General features: G+C 37.3%; 1 protein-coding gene across 1 annotated transcript; it reads left to right on the top strand.

Moving 5' to 3' along the window:
* Window positions 1–401: 401 nt before the first annotated feature.
* On the top strand, window positions 402–22,819 carry valopa (vertebrate ancient long opsin a). The gene is made up of 5 exons (XM_079472441.1): window positions 402–1,273; window positions 2,117–2,327; window positions 4,544–4,661; window positions 5,487–5,726; window positions 21,404–22,819. The coding sequence occupies exons 1-5, from the start codon at window positions 934–936 to the stop codon at window positions 21,641–21,643; spliced, it is 1,149 nt and encodes a 382-aa protein (XP_079328567.1). The 5' UTR covers window positions 402–933; the 3' UTR covers window positions 21,644–22,819.
* Window positions 22,820–27,119: the final 4,300 nt, after the last annotated feature.

The raw sequence follows: 27,119 nt of genomic DNA, 5'->3' as shown, positions 1-27,119 counted from the left end.
TGAATGATCAACAATTCAACTTATTTCTGAAAGTTTAAACCTGTTTTTTATGAGTCTCTGGTTGATTGCATGTTTTTGTAGTTTTAAAACATTAACAAATAGCAGTTTTTGTGTGCTTGAACACTTTGTTTTTTGTGTGCAGTGCATACAGTTGTACCGAGCTGCATAACAGCAGTGTTTTCTCTGTTAAAGGAAGAACGGGCTCCGGAGATCTCCAGAGTCCCCGATGCTCTCCACACAATCCACTTATTCACGAAATACGATTCACGAGGCTATGTTAGAAAAGGGCATCGCTGTGGTATCGACAAAAGCCACTAAATCGTTACTCCGTCTGCATTGGGACATAAAGTCACAGTTGGGAATCGGTGTTATTTTGCGCATCGACTGTTCGACTGCATTACGCAGTGAGACGCGCGCAACGCTTCTGACAAAACCTCAACACAAGTAGATAAAAGGCGTTTAGAAAGAAGTGAAGATGAACTAATAATAATTGTTTATTGTTGATGACGATCTCTTCCGACGCTTTAACACATAACACGAAGTTGGAGCGCGCATGTCCGAAACGCGCTAAACTCGAGGAGGTTCGCACGCACGATGATGAAGGCTCTCTTACGTGCTTGACCTGTAACGATGATCCTATTTAAGGCATCTGCAGTGAGGGAAGACAACAAAACAACTCGAGAATTGATTCAGGACACTCAACGAGTCCACCGCGGACTGACCCACTCCGATCCCGAGCTCTGTTATTGACTGTTGCTACAGTAGCCTATAGAAATACAGTATTAAAAGTCATGCAGTCAGAGGCATGTGTGTGCAGTGGATGTGACTGAGAAATGCATGCACACTTTTCCAAAATGTGATGCGCACCGGTCGACTGTGGCACCGCGCTCAGCTGCTCAAGGGCTGTTCGCGTAATTTTGCTCATTTGAAAAGATGGAATCGTTCGAGGTGGCAGTAAATGGTGCAATTCACACAGAAGATCCTTTCTCCGGACCTCTGACATATGTAGAGCCCTGGAACTATACATTCTTGGCTGTTTTAATGTTTATTGTGACGACTCTGTCTCTGTGTGAGAACGGCGCGGTGATGCTCGTCACCTTTAGGTTCAGGCAGCTGCGACAGCCTCTGAATTATATCATTGTCAATTTATCTCTCGCTGACTTTCTGGTGTCGTTGACTGGAGGGGTAATAAGTTGTGCCACTAACTACCACGGATATTTCTTCCTGGGTCAATGGGCTTGTGTTTCGGAAGGATTTGCAGTCACATTTTTTGGTAAGTCATGCAAACTCCTTGTTTTATATATTCTATTTGTTCAGTGACTCTCTTGTAGTCTAACAAACTCATTTTAATAGAACTGTTAAAAACCAAACTGTAAGTATGGAGTTTATACTATAATGATAATGTTTCATGTGATATGTGATACCGTGATTCAAATATAATTTATGACAAACTATTGCGATTATTCGTCTATTACATTACATTCTGTATGATAAACTGAATACAGTGAGATAAGGCACACATTAAAGTTCATTATCATTTATAAACTTACAGAAGCTGTGATGAGTTTGCAGTAGTGTCTTCAGGGCGGTGAAAACTTGATCAGTCTGAAGTGTGTCACATGTTCAGGAGCAGATAAACCCTACAAGATTTTTATATCCGAGGTCAAAGCTGAGTCAGTACACCAGACAGAAAAATCATAGAATAAAAATGAAGATTCAAATGAAATGATGTGGGTATTTCTGTGGAAAATGTTGGAAACGAATGACAGCAAATGACTGAATTCACAATTTTAGCTGAAGTTTCTCTTTGTCACAGAAAACAAAAGTTGCTGTTTATACAAATAATTATTTTATAAATGAAGATTGGACCTGATAAGATCTACTTATCAAAGTAGTAAAAACAGAATGTTAAAAGAGATGAGCCACAAAACATCTGTAAAAGAACTGAAATAAATGTTTAATAGAAGTCTCTGGCAGCTCGAGACGAGTTATTCTTCTACTGTAATTATAAAGCACAGGTTGCACAGCTTTCTTAGAAATGATAACAATGAGGACCATTAGACTTCATCATCAAAATGAAATGTTTTTGTTTTTATAAATCTCTGTCAATCTTCAGGTATCGTGGCGTTATGGTCTCTTGCCGTCCTGGCGTTTGAGCGTTATTTTGTCATCTGTCGTCCTCTGGGGAACATTCGTCTGAGAGGTAAACACGCAGCGCTGGGTCTGATGTTTGTCTGGACCTTCTCCTTCATCTGGACCATACCGCCCGTGTTGGGCTGGAGCAGTTACACCGTCAGCCGCATCGGAACCACCTGTGAACCAAACTGGTGAGAAACCAAAGCAGTCAGGAACCACGGCGTGTCTCAGCATGTGTTTGTGCAAAGTCTCATTATGGAATAGAACACCTTTAAACCGTCTCACGTGTGATGTCTGTTGCGTGGATGGTGGTTATTATATTTTCTAACAGAATTCTGGACGCAAAATCTAAAACAAAACTAAGTTTGGGGATTTAAATCGCCCATTGTTCATCAAATGCAGATTTTCCAAGAGAGTTGTTTTCTTTTTCAAGAAGAAAGCGCTGCAGAACTTGGATCTTATTATTTCTTGAGTTATTATGACAGGGACAATTTAATTTGAGACTTTTTGCCTTAAAGAATTGGACCAATTATCTCTGCTCAAATTTACTGGTCGTTTTTTACTAATGAGTCTTTTTTACCCATGCCCGTCGAGCAGGGTTTACTACACGGTGAGACTTCGCTTTACTTTTGACATTTTCAGCCTCAGACTTTCTCTGTTGTGCTGACGGAGCTGTTTTAAATGTTGTACAGTATTTATCTCACAGCGTTTCTGAGCTTCGGGCTTTAACACCTGCTTGAATGTATCACCTGCCATCCTCCTGTAATCTCTGATGTGATGTGACTGAGATTAATACGTTGACATCCACAACAACACATCGGTCAGCACATTAAACTGTCAATACAGGGGCGGAACGGTGGGACTCCACCAATGCTTTTTCAAAAGCCCTGAATCTATCTCAGGATTCTAAAATGAATTCATTAAGTACACTGGGTGGCATTTAGCTTTAAACTCGGTCCTCCACTCCAGTATATTTTACAGAAGAAGACGTTCATCTTAAAACAAGGGTAATGTGTGGAAATTAAAATGATTTATTTACAGAATATTACAGTGGCATCGATATAACTGTGAAAGTGTATATTTATAGTTATGCGATGTGAAAACTGTTAGCTGATGCAGAGATCACCGGTTAATGGCTAATGTTAACACTAGGTGAGTAGTATATGTTGCTCATTGTGTGCCGGCCCACTGTTGGGATATAATGAAATAATATAAGTAATAATTTTCTAGCTTTTCTCGTGATTTCTGTGCCCTATAGTAACTTGGTGCAGCTGCAGCATCAGTACCAGCGGCTAGTGCTCGTCAATGTCAAAAAGTTGAGCAATCAAATGAGAAAGACAGAGTTTACGCAACTCCAGCCAATCAAATTACAGAGGCCAAGCAGAATGTCCGCCAATCAGACTGAAGAATAGCAAACTTCAGCCAATCGGCTGCATTCATGCGTGAATTCCAGTGCGAAGATGACTGTAGTGAGACGTAAGAATCAGACTGTCAATAATTTATGAATACCTAAGTCACTTGCACTATTTTAGTCTAAATTATTATCTGTTCTTATCCACCTGTACATTAATGTTCATAGTATATAGTCATCTGAATATATTGTTCATAGTATATACCTACTGTCATATTTTCATAGAACACACCTACTGCAAAATATTTTTATAGTCCATGCCCACTGTATTATATTCTCACTATTGTATTCTGTATTTATTCTAACTGTATATCCTGCACTTGCTAACTGCACTTCTGGTTAGACCTAAACTACATTTCGTTACACTGTTCTTGTATATGTGTAATGACAATAAAGTTGAATCTAATCTAATCTAATCTAATCTAATTTAATCTAAGAAGGCAGACACAACAAAGCAAACTGTTTACAAAAAAATTTAAAATGGTAAGAGAGATGAAAACTACTCAACAAGCTTCAAGATTCTATATTAGTGATGCTGCTTATTCCAAACTCCTAATCAACCTTTCTTATGTCACTTCATAGTTACAGGCCTACAGCAGACATATTCTGCCTGTTTAGAGAAGAGAAAATGTCATTGTGAACATTTGTTTTGTTATGGTTTCAAAATGAATACAAAGAACAATTACATAAAAACATTAATAATGCTGTCCTAAATGGGGAAATAATATTCTCCTTGGGGGACCGTGCCCATTCATTTGGGCTAAGCCCCCAATGTCTACAACGTCTGACTCCGCCCTTGATACAGTCTCATTGAGCTCTGATTCAAGAGAGTTTGAACGAAACACTACAGAAGAGCATTCTGTAAACAGAACCTGGGCGAAGTGTATATATATATATTTCATGGTCAGATCACGCTATCTTTATGAAAGCAGATTTATTGACACAGTCTGTAAATGTTCATAAACCATTGCACTCACTGGCTTTGTCCCTGTGCAGGTATTCCGGCAGGTTCCTTGATCACACCTTCATCATCGCTTTCTTCATCACCTGTTTTATTCTTCCGCTGGGTGTGATCATCTACTGTTACTGCAAACTGCTGAGGAAGTTGAGAAAGGTCAGTCAGCACAGAGAACATCTGTCACAACCGGGGCGGAGCTACGGGTTTACTCGAGAAACACATCAATAATTCTCCAGATGTGAAAACACAAAAATGACTAATTATCATGGGCAAACAAAATACCGTGGATTGCAGTGGTGTGCATTATAGCTGAGACACACATGAACATCGTACTGTAAGTCCTTACCTGTAATTTCTATTGAAGTTAGAATATTAATGTGTAATGTAACTTTGGAGACGGCCCCTGAATTCACGACTATCGCACGTTCACAGTCAAACTAACTGTATGCCAGTGGACAAATGCTGAATTTGTAAATCTGTACTTGCATAACTAACAATTGCCTGCATGTTCTTTTGCTTCATGTCGTTGCCTTTTTTTCCGCTAAAGATGGATAGCTTCGTATTGAAGCCATGGCTATATGTAAAGTCGCATCATCACATTATTCTTCATCCTGCGCGCACTGCATGATGTCAGAGTACGTCACAGTAATTAAATTAATTAATTAATTATTAAAAAGGGAAGAAAAAGATTATTCCTGTAAAGTTTGTAACAGAACACTCCGAAGGCAGAAGTTTAATCCGCGTATTGTTTACATTCAAGTTGATTTGGTACTCAAGGGGCCCCCTGGTGCTGCAGTATGCGTATATGAAGGATCGGCTCTGTTCAAGCCTGTTAGTAAGCTCAATGTCATGTTTTAGGATGTTTACATGTCAGTAATGGTCATATCATAGCAGCCACCCCCACTCAATATAACCATGTTGTATTTGGATTATTTCGTCAACACAGATGTGTGTTGTCAACACTCATACACACCTTTGCAGGTGTCTAACAGTCATGGCAGGCTGGGAAATGCCAGGAAACCTGAACGTCAGGTGACCCGTATGGTGGTTGTAATGATCGTGGCATTTATGGTGGCCTGGACTCCGTACGCTGTTTTCTCTGTCGTGGTCACCGCCCATCCCAGCATTAATCTGGACCCTCGACTAGCAGCTGTCCCAGCGTTCTTCTCCAAAACAGCAGCGGTTTACAACCCCATCATCTATGTGTTCATGAACAAACAGGTAAATGATATACTCCTGTAAACGTAAATGTGATAACTGACTGAAACACATATTGATCGAATACAAAAGATGAATGTTTACATACATGTTTGAATTTTGCAGACGCCTTTGTCCAAAGTGAATTACCATTCAAGTTATTCATTCGATGTGTTCAGTTTGTATGTTTCCTGGAAATCAAAACCAATTTGGAGCTGATACATTACATCAAACTCTGATTAGCTCAAGACTGCTTCGGAAATGGTCAATCTGAAATTACCACACACGTGATTGCTGTTTTTCACAACAGGAACCTAATGACATTTTCCAGCATTACACCAAAACACACCACTCAGAACACTGAAGCATGAAACACTCAAGACATTTTGCAGAGGTGCCAGTATATACTGCCTAAAGTATATACAGTAGTAGCAGAGACCTATAGAACTAGAGACCATTAAAGTGCATCTATAAAGAGCCTAAAGTATATACAGTAGTAGCAGAGACCTATAGAACTAGAGACCATTAAAGTGCATCTATAAAGAGCCTAAAGTATATACAGTAGTAGCGGAGCTCTATAGAACTAGAGACCATTAAAGTGCATCTGTAAAGAGCCTAAAGTATATACAGTAGTAGCAGAGCTCTATAGAACTAGAGAACATTAAAGTGCATCTATAAAGAGCCTAAAGTATATACAGTAGTAGCAGAGCTCTATAGAACTAGAGAACATTAAAGTGCATCTATAAAGAGCCTAAAGTATATACAGTAGTAGCAGAGACCTATAGAACTAGAGACCATTAAAGTGCATCTATAAAGAGCCTAAAGTATATACAGTAGTAGCAGAGCTCTATAGAACTAGAGACCATTAAAGTGCATCTATAAAGAGCCTAAAGTATATACAGTAGTAGCAGAGCCCTATAGAACTAGAGACCATTAAAGTGCATCTATAAAGAGCCTAAAGTATATACAGTAGTAGCAGAGCTCTATAGAACTAGAGACCATTAAAGTGCATCTGTAAAGAGCCTAAAGTCTATACAGTAGTAGCAGAGCTCTATAGAACTAGAGACCATTAAAGTGCATCTATAAAGAGCCTAAAGTATATACAGTAGTAGCAGAGCTCTATAGAACTAGAGACCATTAAAGTGCATCTATAAAGAGCCTAAAGTATATACAGTAGTAGCAGAGCTCTATAGAACTAGAGAACATTAAAGTGCATCTATAAAGAGCCTAAAGTATATGCAGTAGTAGCAGAGCCCTATAGAACTAGAGACCATTAAAGTGCATCTATAAAGAGCCTAAAGTATATACAGTAGTAGCAGAGCTCTATAGAACTAGAGAACATTAAAGTGCATCTATAAAGAGCCTAAAGTATATACAGTAGTAGCAGAGCCCTATAGAACTAGAGACCATTAAAGTGCATCTGTAAAGAGCCTAAAGTATATACAGTAGTAGCAGAGCCCTATAGAACTAGAGACCATTAAAGTGCATCTGTAAAGAGCCTAAAGTATATACAGTAGTAGCAGAGCTCTATAGAACTAGAGACCATTAAAGTGCATCTGTAAAGAGCCTAAAGTATATACAGTAGTAGCGGAGCTCTATAGAACTAGAGACCATTAAAGTGCATCTATAAAGAGCCTAAAGTATATACAGTAGTAGCAGAGCTCTATAGAACTAGAGAACATTAAAGTGCATCTATAAAGAGCCTAAAGTATATACAGTAGTAGCAGAGACCTATAGAACTAGAGACCATTAAAGTGCATCTATAAAGAGCCTAAAGTACATACAGTAGTAGCAGAGCTCTATAGAACTAGAGACCATTAAAGTGCATCTATAAAGAGCCTAAAGTCTATACAGTAGTAGCAGAGCTCTATAGAACTAGAGAACATTAAAGTGCATCTATAAAGAGCCTAAAGTCTATACAGTAGTAGCAGAGCCCTATAGAACTAGAGACCATTAAAGTGCATCTATAAAGAGCCTAAAGTATATACAGTAGTAGCAGAGCTCTATAGAACTAGAGACCATTAAAGTGCATCTATAAAGAGCCTAAAGTCTATACAGTAGTAGCAGAGCTCTATAGAACTAGAGACCATTAAAGTGCATCTATAAAGAGCCTAAAGTCTATACAGTAGTAGCAGAGCTCTATAGAACTAGAGAACATTAAAGTGCATCTATAAAGAGCCTAAAGTATATACAGTAGTAGCAGAGCTCTATAGAACTAGAGAACATTAAAGTGCATCTATAAAGAGCCTAAAGTATATACAGTAGTAGAAGAGCTCTATAGAACTAGAGACCATTAAAGTGCATCTATAAAGAGCCTAAAGTATATACAGTAGTAGCAGAGCTCTATAGAACTAGAGACCATTAAAGTGCATCTATGAAGAGCCTAAAGTATATACAGTAGTAGCAGAGCTCTATAGAACTAGAGACCATTAAAGTGCATCTATAAAGAGCCTAAAGTATATACAGTAGTAGCAGAGACCTATAGAACTAGAGACCATTAAAGTGCATCTATAAAGAGCCTAAAGTATATATAGTAGTAGCAGAGCTCTATAGAACTAGAGACCATTAAAGTGCATCTATAAAGAGCCTAAAGTATATACAGTAGTAGCAGAGCTCTATAGAACTAGAGAACATTAAAGTGCATCTATAAAGAGCCTAAAGTATATACAGTAGTAGCAGAGCTCTATAGAACTAGAGAACATTAAAGTGCATCTATAAAGAGCCTAAAGTCTATACAGTAGTAGCAGAGCTCTATAGAACTAGAGACCATTAAAGTGCATCTATAAAGAGCCTAAAGTATATACAGTAATAGCGGAGCCCTATAGAACTAGAGACCATTAAAGTGCATCTGTAAAGAGCCTAAAGTATATACAGTAGTAGCGGAGCTCTATAGAACTAGAGACCATTAAAGTGCATCTGTAAAGAGCCTAAAGTATATACAGTAGTAGCAGAGACCTATAGAACTAGAGACCATTAAAGTGCATCTATAAAGAGCCTAAAGTATATACAGTAGTAGCAGAGCCCTATAGAACTAGAGACCATTAAAGTGCATCTATAAAGAGCCTAAAGTACATACAGTAGTAGCAGAGCTCTATAGAACTAGAGACCATTAAAGTGCATCTATAAAGAGCCTAAAGTCTATACAGTAGTAGCAGAGCTCTATAGAACTAGAGACCATTAAAGTGCATCTATAAAGAGCCTAAAGTCTATACAGTAGTAGCAGAGCTCTATAGAACTAGAGAACATTAAAGTGCATCTATAAAGAGCCTAAAGTATATACAGTAGTAGCAGAGCTCTATAGAACTAGAGACCATTAAAGTGCATCTGTAAAGAGCCTAAAGTATATACAGTAGTAGCAGAGACCTATAGAACTAGAGACCATTAAAGTGCATCTGTAAAGAGCCTAAAGTATATACAGTAGTAGCAGAGCTCTATAGAACTAGAGAACATTAAAGTGCATCTATAAAGAGCCTAAAGTATATACAGTAGTAGCAGAGCTCTATAGAACTAGAGAACATTAAAGTGCATCTATAAAGAGCCTAAAGTATATACAGTAGTAGCAGAGCTCTATAGAACTAGAGACCATTAAAGTGCATCTATAAAGAGCCTAAAGTATATACAGTAGTAGCAGAGACCTATAGAACTAGAGACCATTAAAGTGCATCTATAAAGAGCCTAAAGTATATACAGTAGTAGCAGAGCTCTATAGAACTAGAGACCATTAAAGTGCATCTATAAAGAGCCTAAAGTATATACAGTAGTAGCAGAGCTCTATAGAACTAGAGACCATTAAAGTGCATCTGTAAAGAGCCTAAAGTATATACAGTAGTAGCAGCAGAGCTCTATAGAACTAGAGACCATTAAAGTGCATCTATAAAGAGCCTAAAGTATATACAGTAGTAGCAGAGCTCTATAGAACTAGAGACCATTAAAGTGCATCTATAAAGAGCCTAAAGTATATACAGTAGTAGCAGAGCCCTATAGAACTAGAGACCATTAAAGTGCATCTGTAAAGAGCCTAAAGTATATACAGTAGTAGCAGAGCTCTATAGAACTAGAGACCATTAAAGTGCATCTATAAAGAGCCTAAAGTATATACAGTAGTAGCAGAGCTCTATAGAACTAGAGACCATTAAAGTGCATCTATAAAGAGCCTAAAGTATATACAGTAGTAGCAGAGACCTATAGAACTAGAGACCATTAAAGTGCATCTATAAAGAGCCTAAAGTATATACAGTAGTAGCGGAGCTCTATAGAACTAGAGACCATTAAAGTGCATCTGTAAAGAGCCTAAAGTATATACAGTAGTAGCGGAGCTCTATAGAACTAGAGACCATTAAAGTGTGTTGTGGAATTTTCTTATTCCTTAATCAAGGTGAGTCAATTTTGACAAACGCAACACACAGAGACATCAGGTACTTTGCAAAGTATTTTATTGTCGTTTAATCTGCATCATAAGCAATGAGCATGGTGCAGAGCAAAGGCGCTCTTTCCTTCTGCACCCAGAGTTTATATATTAAAACGTGAAAACCCCCTCCCTTTGCCCCCTAGCCAGAATCCCGAGCTGGTTTCCGAGAAGTGATGCCCGTTATTCCAAACAGAACATCTTGGCCTCTGCTCGAGGGCAAAGGCAGAGTGGTATGACGTATAGAGAAAAACATGATAACATAGAGAAGAAAACATAGATAGAAACTTCATAAACATATAGATAGACACATCAAGAAGCTAGACTAGAAAATTTCCATTACAAGTGCATCTATAAAGAGCCTAAAGTCTATACAGTAGTAGCAGAGCTCTATAGAACTAGAGACCATTAAAGTGCATCTATAAAGAGCCTAAAGTCTATACAGTAGTAGCAGAGCTCTATAGAACTAGAGAACATTAAAGTGCATCTATAAAGAGCCTAAAGTATATACAGTAGTAGCAGAGCTCTATAGAACTAGAGAACATTAAAGTGCATCTATAAAGAGCCTAAAGTATATACAGTAGTAGCAGAGCTCTATAGAACTAGAGACCATTAAAGTGCATCTATAAAGAGCCTAAAGTATATACAGTAGTAGCAGAGACCTATAGAACTAGAGACCATTAAAGTGCATCTATAAAGAGCCTAAAGTATATACAGTAGCAGCAGAGCTCTATAGAACTAGAGACCATTAAAGTGCATCTATAAAGAGCCTAAAGTATATACAGTAGTAGCAGCAGAGCTCTATAGAACTAGAGACCATTAAAGTGCATCTATAAAGAGCCTAAAGTATATACAGTAGTAGCAGAGCTCTATAGAACTAGAGACCATTAAAGTGCATCTATAAAGAGCCTAAAGTATATACAGTAGTAGCAGAGCCCTATAGAACTAGAGACCATTAAAGTGCATCTGTAAAGAGCCTAAAGTATATACAGTAGTAGCAGAGCTCTATAGAACTAGAGACCATTAAAGTGCATCTATAAAGAGCCTAAAGTATATACAGTAGTAGCAGAGCTCTATAGAACTAGAGACCATTAAAGTGCATCTATAAAGAGCCTAAAGTATATACAGTAGTAGCAGAGACCTATAGAACTAGAGACCATTAAAGTGCATCTATAAAGAGCCTAAAGTACATACAGTAGTAGCAGAGACCTATAGAACTAGAGACCATTAAAGTGCATCTATAAAGAGCCTAAAGTATATACAGTAGTAGCAGAGCTCTATAGAACTAGAGACCATTAAAGTGCATCTATAAAGAGCCTAAAGTATATACAGTAGTAGCAGAGACCTATAGAACTAGAGACCATTAAAGTGCATCTATAAAGAGCCTAAAGTATATACAGTAGTAGCAGAGACCTATAGAACTAGAGACCATTAAAGTGCATCTATAAAGAGCCTAAAGTATATACAGTAGTAGCAGAGACCTATAGAACTAGAGACCATTAAAGTGCATCTATAAAGAGCCTAAAGTACATACAGTAGTAGCAGAGCTCTATAGAACTAGAGACCATTAAAGTGCATCTATAAAGAGCCTAAAGTATATACAGTAGTAGCAGAGCTCTATAGAACTAGAGACCATTAAAGTGCATCTATAAAGAGCCTAAAGTATATACAGTAGTAGCGGAGCTCTATAGAACTAGAGACCATTAAAGTGCATCTATAAAGAGCCTAAAGTATATACAGTAGTAGCGGAGCTCTATAGAACTAGAGACCATTAAAGTGCATCTATAAAGAGCCTAAAGTATATGCAGTAGTAGCGGAGCTCTATAGAACTAGAGACCATTAAAGTGCATGTATAAAGAGCCTAAAGTATATACAGTAGTAGCAGAGCTCTATAGAACTAGAGACCATTAAAGTGCATCTGTAAAGAGCCTAAAGTATATACAGTAGTAGCAGAGCTCTATAGAACTAGAGACCATTAAAGTGCATCTATAAAGAGCCTAAAGTATATACAGTAGTAGCAGAGCTCTATAGAACTAGAGACCATTAAAGTGCATCTGTAAAGAGCCTAAAGTATATACAGTAGTAGCAGCAGAGCTCTATAGAACTAGAGACCATTAAAGTGCATCTATAAAGAGCCTAAAGTATATACAGTAGTAGCAGAGCCCTATAGAACTAGAGACCATTAAAGTGCATCTGTAAAGAGCCTAAAGTATATACAGTAGTAGCAGCAGAGCTCTATAGAACTAGAGACCATTAAAGTGCATCTATAAAGAGCCTAAAGTATATACAGTAGTAGCAGAGCTCTATAGAACTAGAGACCATTAAAGTGCATCTATAAAGAGCCTAAAGTATATACAGTAGTAGCAGAGCTCTATAGAACTAGAGACCATTAAAGTGCATCTATAAAGAGCCTAAAGTATATACAGTAGTAGCAGAGCTCTATAGAACTAGAGACCATTAAAGTGCATCTATGAAGAGCCTAAAGTATATACAGTAGTAGCAGAGCTCTATAGAACTAGAGACCATTAAAGTGCATCTATAAAGAGCCTAAAGTATATACAGTAGCAGCAGAGACCTATAGAACTAGAGACCATTAAAGTGCATCTGTAAAGAGCCTAAAGTATATACAGTAGCAGCAGAGCTCTATAGAACTAGAGACCATTAAAGTGCATCTATAAAGAGCCTAAAGTATATACAGTAGTAGCAGAGACCTATAGAACTAGAGAACATTAAAGTGCATCTATAAAGAGCCTAAAGTATATACAGTAGTAGCAGAGCTCTATAGAACTAGAGACCATTAAAGTGCATCTATAAAGAGCCTAAAGTATATACAGTAGTAGCAGAGCTCTATAGAACTAGAGACCATTAAAGTGCATCTGTAAAGAGCCTAAAGTATATACAGTAGTAGCAGAGACCTATAGAACTAGAGACCATTAAAGTGCATCTATAAAGAGCCAAAAGTATATACAGTAGTAGCAGAGACCTATAGAACTAGAGACCATTAAAGTGCATCTATAAAGAGCCTAAAGTATATACAGTAGTAGCAGAGCTCTATAGAACTAGAGACCATTAAAGTGCATCTATAAAGAGCCTAAAGTATATACAGTAGTAGCAGAGCTCTATAGAACTAGAGACCATTAAAGTGCATCTATAAAGAGCCTAAAGTATATGCAGTAGTAGCAGAGCTCTATAGAACTAGAGACCATTAAAGTGCATCTATAAAGAGCCTAAAGTATATACAGTAGTAGCAGAGCCCTATAGAACTAGAGACCATTAAAGTGCATCTATGAAGAGCCTAAAGTATATACAGTAGTAGCAGAGCTCTATAGAACTAGAGACCATTAAAGTGCATCTATAAAGAGCCTAAAGTATATACAGTAGTAGCAGAGACCTATAGAACTAGAGACCATTAAAGTGCATCTATAAAGAGCCTAAAGTACATACAGTAGTAGCAGAGACCTATAGAACTAGAGACCATTAAAGTGCATCTATAAAGAGCCTAAAGTACATACAGTAGTAGCAGAGCTCTATAGAACTAGAGACCATTAAAGTGCATCTATAAAGAGCCTAAAGTATATACAGTAGTAGCAGAGCTCTATAGAACTAGAGACCATTAAAGTGCATCTATAAAGAGCCTAAAGTATATACAGTAGTAGCAGAGCTCTATAGAACTAGAGACCATTAAAGTGCATCTATAAAGAGCCTAAAGTATATACAGTAGTAGCAGAGCTCTATAGAACTAGAGACCATTAAAGTGCATCTATAAAGAGCCTAAAGTATATGCAGTAGTAGCAGAGCTCTATAGAACTAGAGACCATTAAAGTGCATCTATAAAGAGCCTAAAGTATATACAGTAGTAGCAGAGCTCTATAGAACTAGAGACCATTAAAGTGCATCTGTAAAGAGCCTAAAGTATATACAGTAGTAGCAGAGCCCTATAGAACTAGAGACCATTAAAGTGCATCTATAAAGAGCCTAAAGTATATACAGTAGTAGCGGAGCCCTATAGAACTAGAGACCATTAAAGTGCATCTGTAAAGAGCCTAAAGTATATACAGTAGTAGCGGAGCTCTATAGAACTAGAGACCATTAAAGTGCATCTGTAAAGAGCCTAAAGTATATACAGTAGTAGCGGAGCTCTATAGAACTAGAGACCATTAAAGTGCATCTGTAAAGAGCCTAAAGTATATACAGTAGTAGCAGAGCTCTATAGAACTAGAGACCATTAAAATGCATCTATAAAGAGCCTAAAGTATATACAGTAGTAGCAGAGCTCTATAGAACTAGAGACCATTAAAGTGCATCTATAAAGAGCCTAAAGTATATACAGTAGTAGCAGAGCCCTATAGAACTAGAGACCATTAAAGTGCATCTATAAAGAGCCTAAAGTATATACAGTAGTAGCAGAGCCCTATAGAACTAGAGACCATTAAAGTGCATCTATAAAGAGCCTAAAGTATATACAGTAGTAGCAGAGCTCTATAGAACTAGAGACCATTAAAGTGCATCTATAAAGAGCCTAAAGTATATACAGTAGTAGCAGAGACCTATAGAACTAGAGACCATTAAAGTGCATCTGTAAAGAGCCTAAAGTATATACAGTAGTAGCGGAGCTCTATAGAACTAGAGACCATTAAAGTGCATCTGTAAAGAGCCTAAAGTATATACAGTAGTAGCAGAGCCCTATAGAACTAGAGACCATTAAAGTGCATCTGTAAAGAGCCTAAAGTATATACAGTAGTAGCAGAGCCCTATAGAACTAGAGACCATTAAAGTGCATCTATAAAGAGCCTAAAGTATATACAGTAGTAGCAGAGCCCTATAGAACTAGAGACCATTAAAGTGCATCTGTAAAGAGCCTAAAGTATATACAGTAGTAGCAGAGCCCTATAGAACTAGAGACCATTAAAGTGCATCTGTAAAGAGCCTAAAGTATATACAGTAGTAGCGGAGCCCTATAGAACTAGAGACCATTAAAGTGCATCTATAAAGAGCCTAAAGTATATACAGTAGTAGCGGAGCCCTATAGAACTAGAGACCATTAAAGTGCATCTGTAAAGAGCCTAAAGTATATACAGTAGTAGCGGAGCTCTATAGAACTAGAGACCATTAAAGTGCATCTGTAAAGAGCCTAAAGTATATACAGTAGTAGCAGAGCCCTATAGAACTAGAGACCATTAAAGTGCATCTGTAAAGAGCCTAAAGTATATACAGTAGTAGCAGAGCCCTATAGAACTAGAGACCATTAAAGTGCATCTGTAAAGAGCCTAAAGTATATACAGTAGTAGCAGAGCCCTATAGAACTAGAGACCATTAAAGTGCATCTGTAAAGAGCCTAAAGTATATACAGTAGTAGCGGAGCCCTATAGAACTAGAGACCATTAAAGTGCATCTATAAAGAGCCTAAAGTATATACAGTAGTAGCAGAGCCCTATAGAACTAGAGACCATTAAAGTGCATCTGTAAAGAGCCTAAAGTATATACAGTAGTAGCAGAGCCCTATAGAACTAGAGACCATTAAAGTGCATCTATAAAGAGCCTAAAGTATATACAGTAGTAGCAGAGCCCTATAGAACTAGAGACCATTAAAGTGCATCTATAAAGAGCCTAAAGTCTATACAGTAGTAGCAGAGCTCTATAGAACTAGAGACCATTAAAGTGCATCTATAAAGAGCCTAAAGTCTATACAGTAGTAGCAGAGCTCTATAGAACTAGAGACCATTAAAGTGCATCTATAAAGAGCCTAAAGTATATGCAGTAGTAGCAGAGCTCTATAGAACTAGAGACCATTAAAGTGCATCTGTAAAGAGCCTAAAGTATATACAGTAGTAGCAGAGCTCTATAGAACTAGAGACCATTAAAGTGCATCTGTAAAGAGCCTAAAGTATATACAGTAGTAGCAGAGCTCTATAGAACTAGAGACCATTAAAGTGCATCTATAAAGAGCCTAAAGTATATACAGTAGTAGCAGAGCTCTATAGAACTAGAGACCATTAAAGTGCATCTGTAAAGAGCCTAAAGTATATACAGTAGTAGCAGAGCCCTATAGAACTAGAGACCATTAAAGTGCATCTATAAAGAGCCTAAAGTATATACAGTAGTAGCGGAGCCCTATAGAACTAGAGACCATTAAAGTGCATCTGTAAAGAGCCTAAAGTATATACAGTAGTAGCGGAGCTCTATAGAACTAGAGACCATTAAAGTGCATCTGTAAAGAGCCTAAAGTATATACAGTAGTAGCGGAGCTCTATAGAACTAGAGACCATTAAAGTGCATCTGTAAAGAGCCTAAAGTATATACAGTAGTAGCAGAGCTCTATAGAACTAGAGACCATTAAAATGCATCTATAAAGAGCCTAAAGTATATACAGTAGTAGCAGAGCTCTATAGAACTAGAGACCATTAAAGTGCATCTATAAAGAGCCTAAAGTATATACAGTAGTAGCAGAGCCCTATAGAACTAGAGACCATTAAAGTGCATCTATAAAGAGCCTAAAGTATATACAGTAGTAGCAGAGCCCTATAGAACTAGAGACCATTAAAGTGCATCTATAAAGAGCCTAAAGTATATACAGTAGTAGCAGAGCTCTATAGAACTAGAGACCATTAAAGTGCATCTATAAAGAGCCTAAAGTATATACAGTAGTAGCAGAGACCTATAGAACTAGAGACCATTAAAGTGCATCTGTAAAGAGCCTAAAGTATATACAGTAGTAGCGGAGCTCTATAGAACTAGAGACCATTAAAGTGCATCTGTAAAGAGCCTAAAGTATATACAGTAGTAGCAGAGCCCTATAGAACTAGAGACCATTAAAGTGCATCTGTAAAGAGCCTAAAGTATATACAGTAGTAGCAGAGCCCTATAGAACTAGAGACCATTAAAGTGCATCTGTAAAGAGCCTAAAGTATATACAGTAGTAGCAGAGCCCTATAGAACTAGAGACCATTAAAGTGCATCTGTAAAGAGCCTAAAGTATATACAGTAGTAGCGGAGCCCTATAGAACTAGAGACCATTAAAGTGCATCTATAAAGAGCCTAAAGTATATACAGTAGTAGCGGAGCCCTATAGAACTAGAGACCATTAAAGTGCATCTGTAAAGAGCCTAAAGTATATACAGTAGTAGCGGAGCTCTATAGAACTAGAGACCATTAAAGTGCATCTGTAAAGAGCCTAAAGTATATACAGTAGTAGCAGAGCCCTATAGAACTAGAGACCATTAAAGTGCATCTGTAAAGAGCCTAAAGTATATACAGTAGTAGCAGAGCCCTATAGAACTAGAGACCATTAAAGTGCATCTGTAAAGAGCCTAAAGTATATACAGTAGTAGCAGAGCCCTATAGAACTAGAGACCATTAAAGTGCATCTGTAAAGAGCCTAAAGTATATACAGTAGTAGCGGAGCCCTATAGAACTAGAGACCATTAAAGTGCATCTATAAAGAGCCTAAAGTATATACAGTAGTAGCAGAGCCCTATAGAACTAGAGACCATTAAAGTGCATCTGTAAAGAGCCTAAAGTATATACAGTAGTAGCAGAGCCCTATAGAACTAGAGACCATTAAAGTGCATCTATAAAGAGCCTAAAGTATATACAGTAGTAGCAGAGCCCTATAGAACTAGAGACCATTAAAGTGCATCTATAAAGAGCCTAAAGTCTATACAGTAGTAGCAGAGCTCTATAGAACTAGAGACCATTAAAGTGCATCTATAAAGAGCCTAAAGTCTATACAGTAGTAGCAGAGCCCTATAGAACTAGAGACCATTAAAGTGCATCTGTAAAGAGCCTAAACTAAAGTATATACAGTAGTAGCGGAGCTCTATAGAACTAGAGACCATTAAAGTGCATCTGTAAAGAGCCTAAAGTATATACAGTAGTAGCAGAGCCCTATAGAACTAGAGACCATTAAAGTGCATCTGTAAAGAGCCTAAAGTATATACAGTAGTAGCGGAGCTCTATAGAACTAGAGACCATTAAAGTGCATCTATAAAGAGCCTAAAGTATATACAGTAGTAGCAGAGCCCTATAGAACTAGAGACCATTAAAGTGCATCTGTAAAGAGCCTAAAGTATATACAGTAGTAGCGGAGCTCTATAGAACTAGAGACCATTAAAGTGCATCTGTAAAGAGCCTAAAGTATATACAGTAGTAGCAGAGACCTATAGAACTAGAGACCATTAAAGTGCATCTGTAAAGAGCCTAAAGTATATACAGTAGTAGCAGAGCTCTATAGAACTAGAGACCATTAAAGTGCATCTATAAAGAGCCTAAAGTATATACAGTAGTAGCAGAGACCTATAGAACTAGAGACCATTAAAGTGCATCTATAAAGAGCCTAAAGTATATGCAGTAGTAGCGGAGCTCTATAGAACTAGAGACCATTAAAGTGCATCTATAAAGAGCCTAAAGTATATACAGTAGTAGCAGAGCTCTATAGAACTAGAGACCATTAAAGTGCATCTATAAAGAGCCTAAAGTATATGCAGTAGTAGCGGAGCTCTATAGAACTAGAGACCAATAAAGTGCATGTATAAAGAGCCTAAAGTATATACAGTAGTAGCAGAGCTCTATAGAACTAGAGACCATTAAAGTGCATCTGTAAAGAGCCTAAAGTATATACAGTAGTAGCAGAGCTCTATAGAACTAGAGAACATTAAAGTGCATCTATAAAGAGCCTAAAGTATATACAGTAGTAGCAGAGCTCTATAGAACTAGAGACCATTAAAGTGCATCTATAAAGAGCCTAAAGTATATACAGTAGTAGCAGAGCTCTATAGAACTAGAGACCATTAAAGTGCATCTATAAAGAGCCTAAAGTATATACAGTAGTAGCAGAGCCCTATAGAACTAGAGACCATTAAAGTGCATCTGTAAAGAGCCTAAAGTATATACAGTAGTAGCAGAGCTCTATAGAACTAGAGACCATTAAAGTGCATCTATAAAGAGCCTAAAGTATATACAGTAGTAGCAGAGCTCTATAGAACTAGAGACCATTAAAGTGCATCTGTAAAGAGCCTAAAGTATATACAGTAGTAGCAGAGCTCTATAGAACTAGAGACCATTAAAGTGCATCTATAAAGAGCCTAAAGTATATACAGTAGTAGCAGAGCTCTATAGAACTAGAGACCATTAAAGTGCATCTATAAAGAGCCTAAAGTATATACAGTAGTAGCAGAGCCCTATAGAACTAGAGACCATTAAAGTGCATCTGTAAAGAGCCTAAAGTATATACAGTAGTAGCAGAGCTCTATAGAACTAGAGACCATTAAAGTGCATCTATAAAGAGCCTAAAGTATATACAGTAGTAGCAGAGCCCTATAGAACTAGAGACCATTAAAGTGCATCTATAAAGAGCCTAAAGCATATACAGTAGTAGCAGAGCCCTATAGAACTAGAGACCATTAAAGTGCATCTATAAAGAGCCTAATAGGCCTATAGAACAAGAGACATAAAGAATGAAGTGTATAGCATCTGGGCCATATAGAACAAGGGCTTATAGAATTAGAGTATATAGCAACAGAGCCCCGTAGAACCAGAGACCTAAAGAACCATAGACTGGTACAATTAATGTATAGCAGAGCCCTAAAGAATCTATAGAATCAAAGTTTATGCAATTTTATAAAATATTAAATTTAGTCATAGTTCTGGCTTAAGCTAAGCCTTGTCTGTGAATCCAGGCCAATATGTATTATTTTGAGTCACTTAAAGACATCTGGAGTTTTCTGCACTAAAGGAAAACACTAAACACTGATCGAGTGCCTTTGCATGTTGGATTGGTAAACAGAAGTCAATTTTCATCTAAAGTAGGAAGGTTTACTGTGTCCCAGTTCCAGACCGCCACAGATAAATAGGTTAGCTTTCAGCTGACAGAAATATCAGCGAGCTAGATGTTCCTCTAGCCAGATGTTTGTGAGCGCATAGGACAGTGGATTCAGAGACATTGTGAGATGACATCGGTTGACTAGATTTGACATATTTGACATCGATTACAGAAATAAAATATATATATATATATATATATATAAATACCTCCAGTTGTGGACCAAACCGGCTGCAGTCATGTAGCAAGTATAATGAATTATTGAGCAGTTGTGGAGGTTATTTGATGTAAACTCGGTTTGGCAGTGAGGTGTCAGTCAGACGGCTGAACTGGAACTGTCAGTGTGTGTGCCGAACTCAAGCCAAGAGAAACACTGTGACATCTTAATTCTGTCCACAACTACTTCACAATATTTACAATCATGTCCATCTCTCCATGAATTCTTACAAACCTCCCAAAAATGACAATTGACAGGAGTTTTTCTCTCGGGTTTCAAATAAATGTGGATATAAAAGATTTGTCTGCCGAGTTATCAATGCCTAAAATGAATAGAAATTAAGGATATGACAACAAACCTGTGTGTGTGTGTGTGTGTGTGTGTGTTAGTGAACTACATTGTGCAGATTCATTATTATTGAAATAATGTTATTATCTAAAGTTCAATGAGCAACAAGCTCTCTGTAATATCACTCTCATATGTTTTAAAGTAAGCTCAGGACAAGTGCACTAATGAGCACACTGGTGTTGTTTAATGAGTGTTAATGAACAGTGACAGAACAACAGCAGGTCAGCTGTGAAACACTTTGTTAATGTGGAAACAAATAATGATTACTTTACAATTATGACCTCATCATGATGAACTACATAAATACTTTCAGTCTACTTTTTATCTATTTCTCACAATTTACACTTAAGTATACTTGACTTGAATGATTTATAAAATACATAAAAGCAATACTTGAGTAAAAGAACAAATATCTTGCCAGAAAATGACTTTGGCAGAAGTGAAAGTATCCTATTAGAATGTGACTTGAGTAAAAGTCTTAAAGTAATAGATAAATATTGTACTTAAGTATCAAACATACTTTTTATATTAAATCTACTGAAGTATTTAAAGTAAAGTTGAATCAAACGTTGTTCGTAAAAATGTTACTGTTACAAAAACTTAATAAGTCCCAAGCAGTGTTTCAGAACAACACTTTCAGCTCTCTTGATACAAGTATACATATGTACTGTAGCTGTAAAGCTCAAAATATTCAGTCACTCTGTTATTTTAAGTTATTTCTTTTTATCAATTATTGCAAAAGATTGTGCTGAATAAATGTCTTCATTGAGTATTGAGTTCAATGCTAAACTCAGCAAAAACAAAACAGACTCATCACTGAAACACAAATAAACACAACATACTGTTCATGAGATGTGTGATAATGTCTGTATATTCAAGTTAATGAACACGCTCACGTGTGATGATCTGCTCAGTTTAGGAAGTGTCTGATTCAGCTGGCGAGCTGCAGAGACATCGGCACCCTCGACGGAAACGTGAATCAGACCACCGAACGTGTTGGACTGTCCAATGAAAGCCACACAGGAGAGATGTCAGCCATCTCCGCCCGGATCCCAGCGGCCGGACCCGTTCCATCCAAACCTGAAGAACAGCCCAGTGAATGTAGCCTCTTCGGTCAACTTCCCATTCCTGAGAACAAAGTCTGTCCCAAGTGAGCACAAACACACTCCACATGACTTTGTGCAAACATTCATATAGTGTTTAAGGTTTTACAACAGAAGTTCAGATAGTGTAAGACTGTTGAAAACACATCATTTACCATGGAAAACGACAAAAAACTCACCAGTCTACTTTAAAAAGATAATTTAAAGAGCCCCTGATCCAGAAAGTGCACTTTCAAATGTTGTTTGAACATAACTGTGTGTCAGGGGTGTGTGTACAAATCCACCCTAGTATGGAAAAAATCCACACATTCATTTCTTTAATCCCCAATAATCCTCAACTGTCCACTTGAACGAGCTGTTGGCGTCCTGACGTCACAGCGATTGAGTCCTCCAGATGTCTGCTGATGGACTCCGCTGTCTCCTCCCTCATCCACTTCTATACTGTCCGCCATCGTTTTGCTACAAGAATGTTTTGTAAACAAACAAGGTGTTTTGTTGTTGGATGCAAGACTGAACAGAAATCTTCATTTCCTTCCGACATCGAGCCTCTGAAGACGCTGTGGATTAGTTTGATTTCTCAACGAAGTGTGCAGAAGACATCAGGTGAAGTCACTTTACACATGGATGCAGTACAATGCTGGATTCATAATGGGTCATGTTTTCACTTTTTATATATATATGATGTGTTTGTCCCGTGTTTTGTCACTTAAAAAACAATGTGCACGTTGTAAAGACATAATGCGTTTGTGCATTCACTCAGAGAAAGCATGTTGTCTGTTTTTATAGATATGATGTGTTTGTCCGGTGTATTGTGGCTGTAAAGACAACGCGTTTCACTCATAGAGAGCATGGGTTCCGTTTTTATAGATATGATTCATTTGTCCCGTGTATTGTCACGTATAAAAACTATGTGCACGTTGTAAAGACAACGGGTTTGTGCATTCACTCACAGAAAGCATGTTTTCACTTTTTATAGATATGATGCGTTTTCCCTTTCTCTCAGAAACAGTGTGTTAAACTTTTAAAAAAACTATATGTTTGCCCTGCACTTTGGTTTTTAAAAATAAAAAGTGTTTCTCATTCACCTTATGTGACAGCCCTGTGCTTTCTGATGGAAAGGGGGCGGAGAACAGCTGCTCATTCGCATTTAAAGAGACAAAACAGCGTGGTTTTCCTTACAGGCAAAAATGGACATTTATGGCACAGTATAATAAAAGATCTGTGGTGTATTTTTGTCACGTGTAGCGGGTATAAGAGCGCACCACAACGGAGTAGAATCAAAAAAGGGTATCTTTAATAAATCACCAGGAGAAAACAGGACTAGAAACTACACAACAACTTAAAGGAACAATTATGGTTTTTTAGGAGGATCTATTTACAGAAATGCAATATAATATATAAAACTATTTCTTCAGAGGTGTATAAAGACCTTCCATAATGAACCGTTATGTTGTAATACCTTAAAATAAGATGTTTAAATCTACATACAGAGCGGGCCTACAGACATTAAAAATCGCCGCCATGTTCTGTACAGTCGCCGTAAACGGACAAACAACTCTACAGCGTGTGTTTCCTCTTCCCTACGGTATAGTGGTGAAACAGATCACACCTCTACGGTTGGGAACGTATGTGACCTGTGGATTAACTGTAAATTTAATCATCATTGAGTAAAAGAGTCAAACGCGCTCTGGCTCTCTCTCCAGTTTTAGCACAAACGCGCTCTCGCTCTCCAGTATCTGGATGAGAACAATATTAAAGCGGGTCCAGACAAACAATGATGCTCAAAACTGCTCCGTCACACAGCTTATATTACAACAACAACATATCTTGGTTCTAACAAACAGAAAACCAATGTTTCTCACATACTGATCCGCATCCAAGTAACCTCCTCTGGGGGATTATTAGATGATCTTTCTCTCCAACGTCTCTCTACTGGAAAGTATCTCCATAGATATCTATGAGTACTATGATCACAATATCTGCACATCATACTGAGGCTGTATAACATTCAGCTTCAATGATCAGTGTAAATACTTCTACAGTAGTGAACAACACTAGGATGAAACACACAGTTTCAGTGTTGATATCACATGAAGAACACAGTCAGTTAAACTCAGCGATTGTTCCAACATCCACTTTAAATTTCCTCTGACTCTCTTCAACCCTTTAGACACTAAAATTCACTGCCATTTATCTATCAATTCAATTCAAATGAATGAAACACATGTGTGGGGACTTTTGTATTGTTGTAATGATTTTCAAACCGAGAAAATTACATTTTGAATAACCTCAGAAAAAACTTTTTGCATTCTAGCAAAAGACAAAATATAGTATGTTTTTAGACCATGAAGTGTCATCATAAATCATGTCTATGTTTATCTATGTTGATATACATATCTACAGTATGTCCTCATAGACGCTTACAGCGGCAACAACATAAACAAATGTCATGTGGTCTAAACGTAACGTCCGTTAGTCGGTAGAATTTATAAGTGTGGAGTAGACGCACGCAACACAAAGACAAAAGGTCTAAAAGAGAGTGCGCAGTAGTTGACTTGTGTTCACACTACACGGGGTTAATGTAGATTGACTCATTGACGTGTCTGTGTTTTACTGTATCAGCATTAGTTCTGCTGTTGTGTGTTTGTCGTCTATTTGAAATCATCACACTCTGTGTATTTTGCATGCACTATAAACACACACAACACTGTGATCTGATGCTGTTTACTGTTTGAACACAATCGGCCATATGAACAAATGAAAAGCATCAATTGAATCTGTGTTTTACATGACAGCTGATGATGGAAACATAGAAAGAAATATAATCGAAAGAAACACGTGGAAGCACACAGAGGACACACATCACCGGAGTCTTTCTTCAGTGGAACACAACAGAAGATATTTCGAGAAAGATCTCAAAGGAGATTATTAATATTCTTCAGAATATCTTCTTTTGTGTTCTGAAGAAGAAACTCATACGGCTTTAATATGACATGAGGATGAATAAATGATGACAGAATTCACAGTTTTGAGTGAACTATCGCTTCAGTATGATGCTTCGACATGTTTGGAAAGAGTTGTTTGAAATATTTTCAAATGTTCTTGTTCTAGTGATATACGGACAACGGATGTTAAAGCAACAGCAGCTAAAACACATTTACATTCATTCATTTTCCAGAGATTTCACCTGATTCATTTCAGCTTTGTCAAATGTTTGTTTGTTTAACATGATAAATGATCTTGATCTGTGTGTGAGATTCACATCAAATCCTGTATGATGGAACGGAAGTAAGAATGTTTTTCTTCTGTAAAATCTCAGATTCTTCTGGAAATAAATTGAACTCCCTTTCTCCTGTTCCTTCTATTCTAAAGAACTTCATAAAGAAATGCATTACCTTTCTATTCTGGGATGTATCAGGCACTTCTTAACGCCCAAACAATTTCTACTGCACAAAATCCTACAATCAGGTTCTGCAGTATTTTTCATTTAATATCTTTTGTCTGTTTGTTGCATTTCTGAAGTGAAGTCATATTTTCAGAAGCTAGACTAAACCTACACCATTAAAAGTATTTCTGTAAATGGTCCATACTGGATGTGTCTTAAATAATTTACTTTGATGTATCGACTGTATATTGGAAAGTGAGTACGCAATAAAACTGTGTTATATATCATGTATTTCTCAGTGCTGTAATTATTACTGCACATATTATCGGACCCAAAAACTGCCAAAACTTTGTCCCTGTTTGACAAGAGAGTCTTCCAGTCACTCACATAAGAGTTTTAGTCTCGCTAGCCAAAAGTTTGACAATGAATTATTCTACTGCAGTTGTCTGTAATAGCCATGTGTGCTTCACAAACTCTCACAAATATGGAGAAATGTCATTTACATCAAACAATACGCTTCAGTATACGCTCAATGATTCATCACCACACACCTATTCAAGTTTTATTAGTCTTATGTTGTCTATTTTAACAGCCTGGAACCTAATCACACTTATATTTTCATCTCTTATTTCCACACTTGAATTGTTTACATGAATTCATTAATAATGTAGGTAAAATGTAAAAACAAAATGTTAAAAAGCGTACTTATTACTTACTGGAGCAGTGTTGGGTAAGTTACTCTGAAAAAGAAATGAATAATATATATAGTTTCTAATGACATATTCAATAGTGTAATTAGATTACTGTACAAAATACTCTCTCCAAAAATTATTAACTTGGGTATCACTTATTACTTTCTATATCCTATCAACCTTGATTAGTTAAGTGATTGAAGGATAGACATTTAATTCCTTCAAGTAAATAATATAAAACTACGTAAAGTAACATTATTAACTGACCAAAGTATACAAATGTGAAAATTATACATTAAAGCACGGATTTAAAAGTTAGACTTTGAATTTTGATGTAAATTCCACTACTGCACACACATACAGTATATTCCACTTAGCATTTAGTTTAATTACTTAATTACAGAGAGAGAAAGCCTAACCAGGGGATTCCAGTTCCCCTCTGGCAAAAGCTGCAGCCTCTGCACAAGTTTGACAGTGCGCGCACAACAAGGCCAAATTATGTTTTTTTTAGATTTAACTTTATCATTAATAATCTAATAGCGGCTGAAATTTAGTAGTGAAGACGTTTCAAGTCACCGTGTCATTCTTTATCCAGCTCTATCACCACAGCATTTGTCAGTTCTGGGCATAAACTGTGCCCTGCCCGCTCTGGTAACCTTGGACTGCGCCCTGCCCGCTCGTGAAAGAACTGTAATACAAGAGAACTTCACTCAAGTAGTGAGGAGCTAAACCATGCGGGGCTTTATAGGCAATAAGCAAGATTTTAAAGTTAGTGCGATGCTTTATTGGTAACCAGTGCAATGTTGACAGAACCGGGCTAATATGCTCATACTTTTTTGTACGTTTAAGAACTCGAGCTGCCGCATTTTGGGCCAGTTGGAGTTTTTGTAATAAGCCTACAGGGCAACCACCTAATAGTGCATTACAGTAATCTAGTCTTGATGTCATGAATGCCTGAATTAACTTCTCTGCATCTGATGGTGACAGCATATGACGTAGTTTAGATATATTAGATATATGGAAAAACACAATTTTACAGGTGTTGGCGACCTGGTTCTCAAATGACAGAGTACTATAGAAAAAGACGCCAAGATTCTTTGCGACGACGAGGGTTTTATGGAACATCCATCAATAGTTAAGCAGTATTCATTCAGCAATTCTTTGAGCAAACAAGTGGCGCCTTGTAATGCCTTCTCATAAGGGCACTAAATCCCTTCCCCGCTCATTCTTCTACACAACTCCTTCCTGGTGGAACATTCTTCCCAATGCTGTCCGATCAACCACATCCTTCAAAAAACTACTTAAAACACACCTCTTCTGTGAATACTTAACAGACAAATGAGGGGGAAAAAACACACTAACCCTCTTCTCTCAACAGGTAGTGGTTTAGCTTTTGTTAAAACTAGTATCTTTGTATTAGCACCTATTGTACTATTGCTCTTTTATGACA

This window comes from Barbatula barbatula, assembly GCF_947034865.1.
Source record: "Barbatula barbatula genome assembly, chromosome: 14".
NCBI classification, from domain to species: domain Eukaryota; kingdom Metazoa; phylum Chordata; class Actinopteri; order Cypriniformes; family Nemacheilidae; genus Barbatula; species Barbatula barbatula.
Note: the sequence above shows the minus strand (reverse complement) of the source record. Positions and strands in the feature narration are given on the sequence as shown.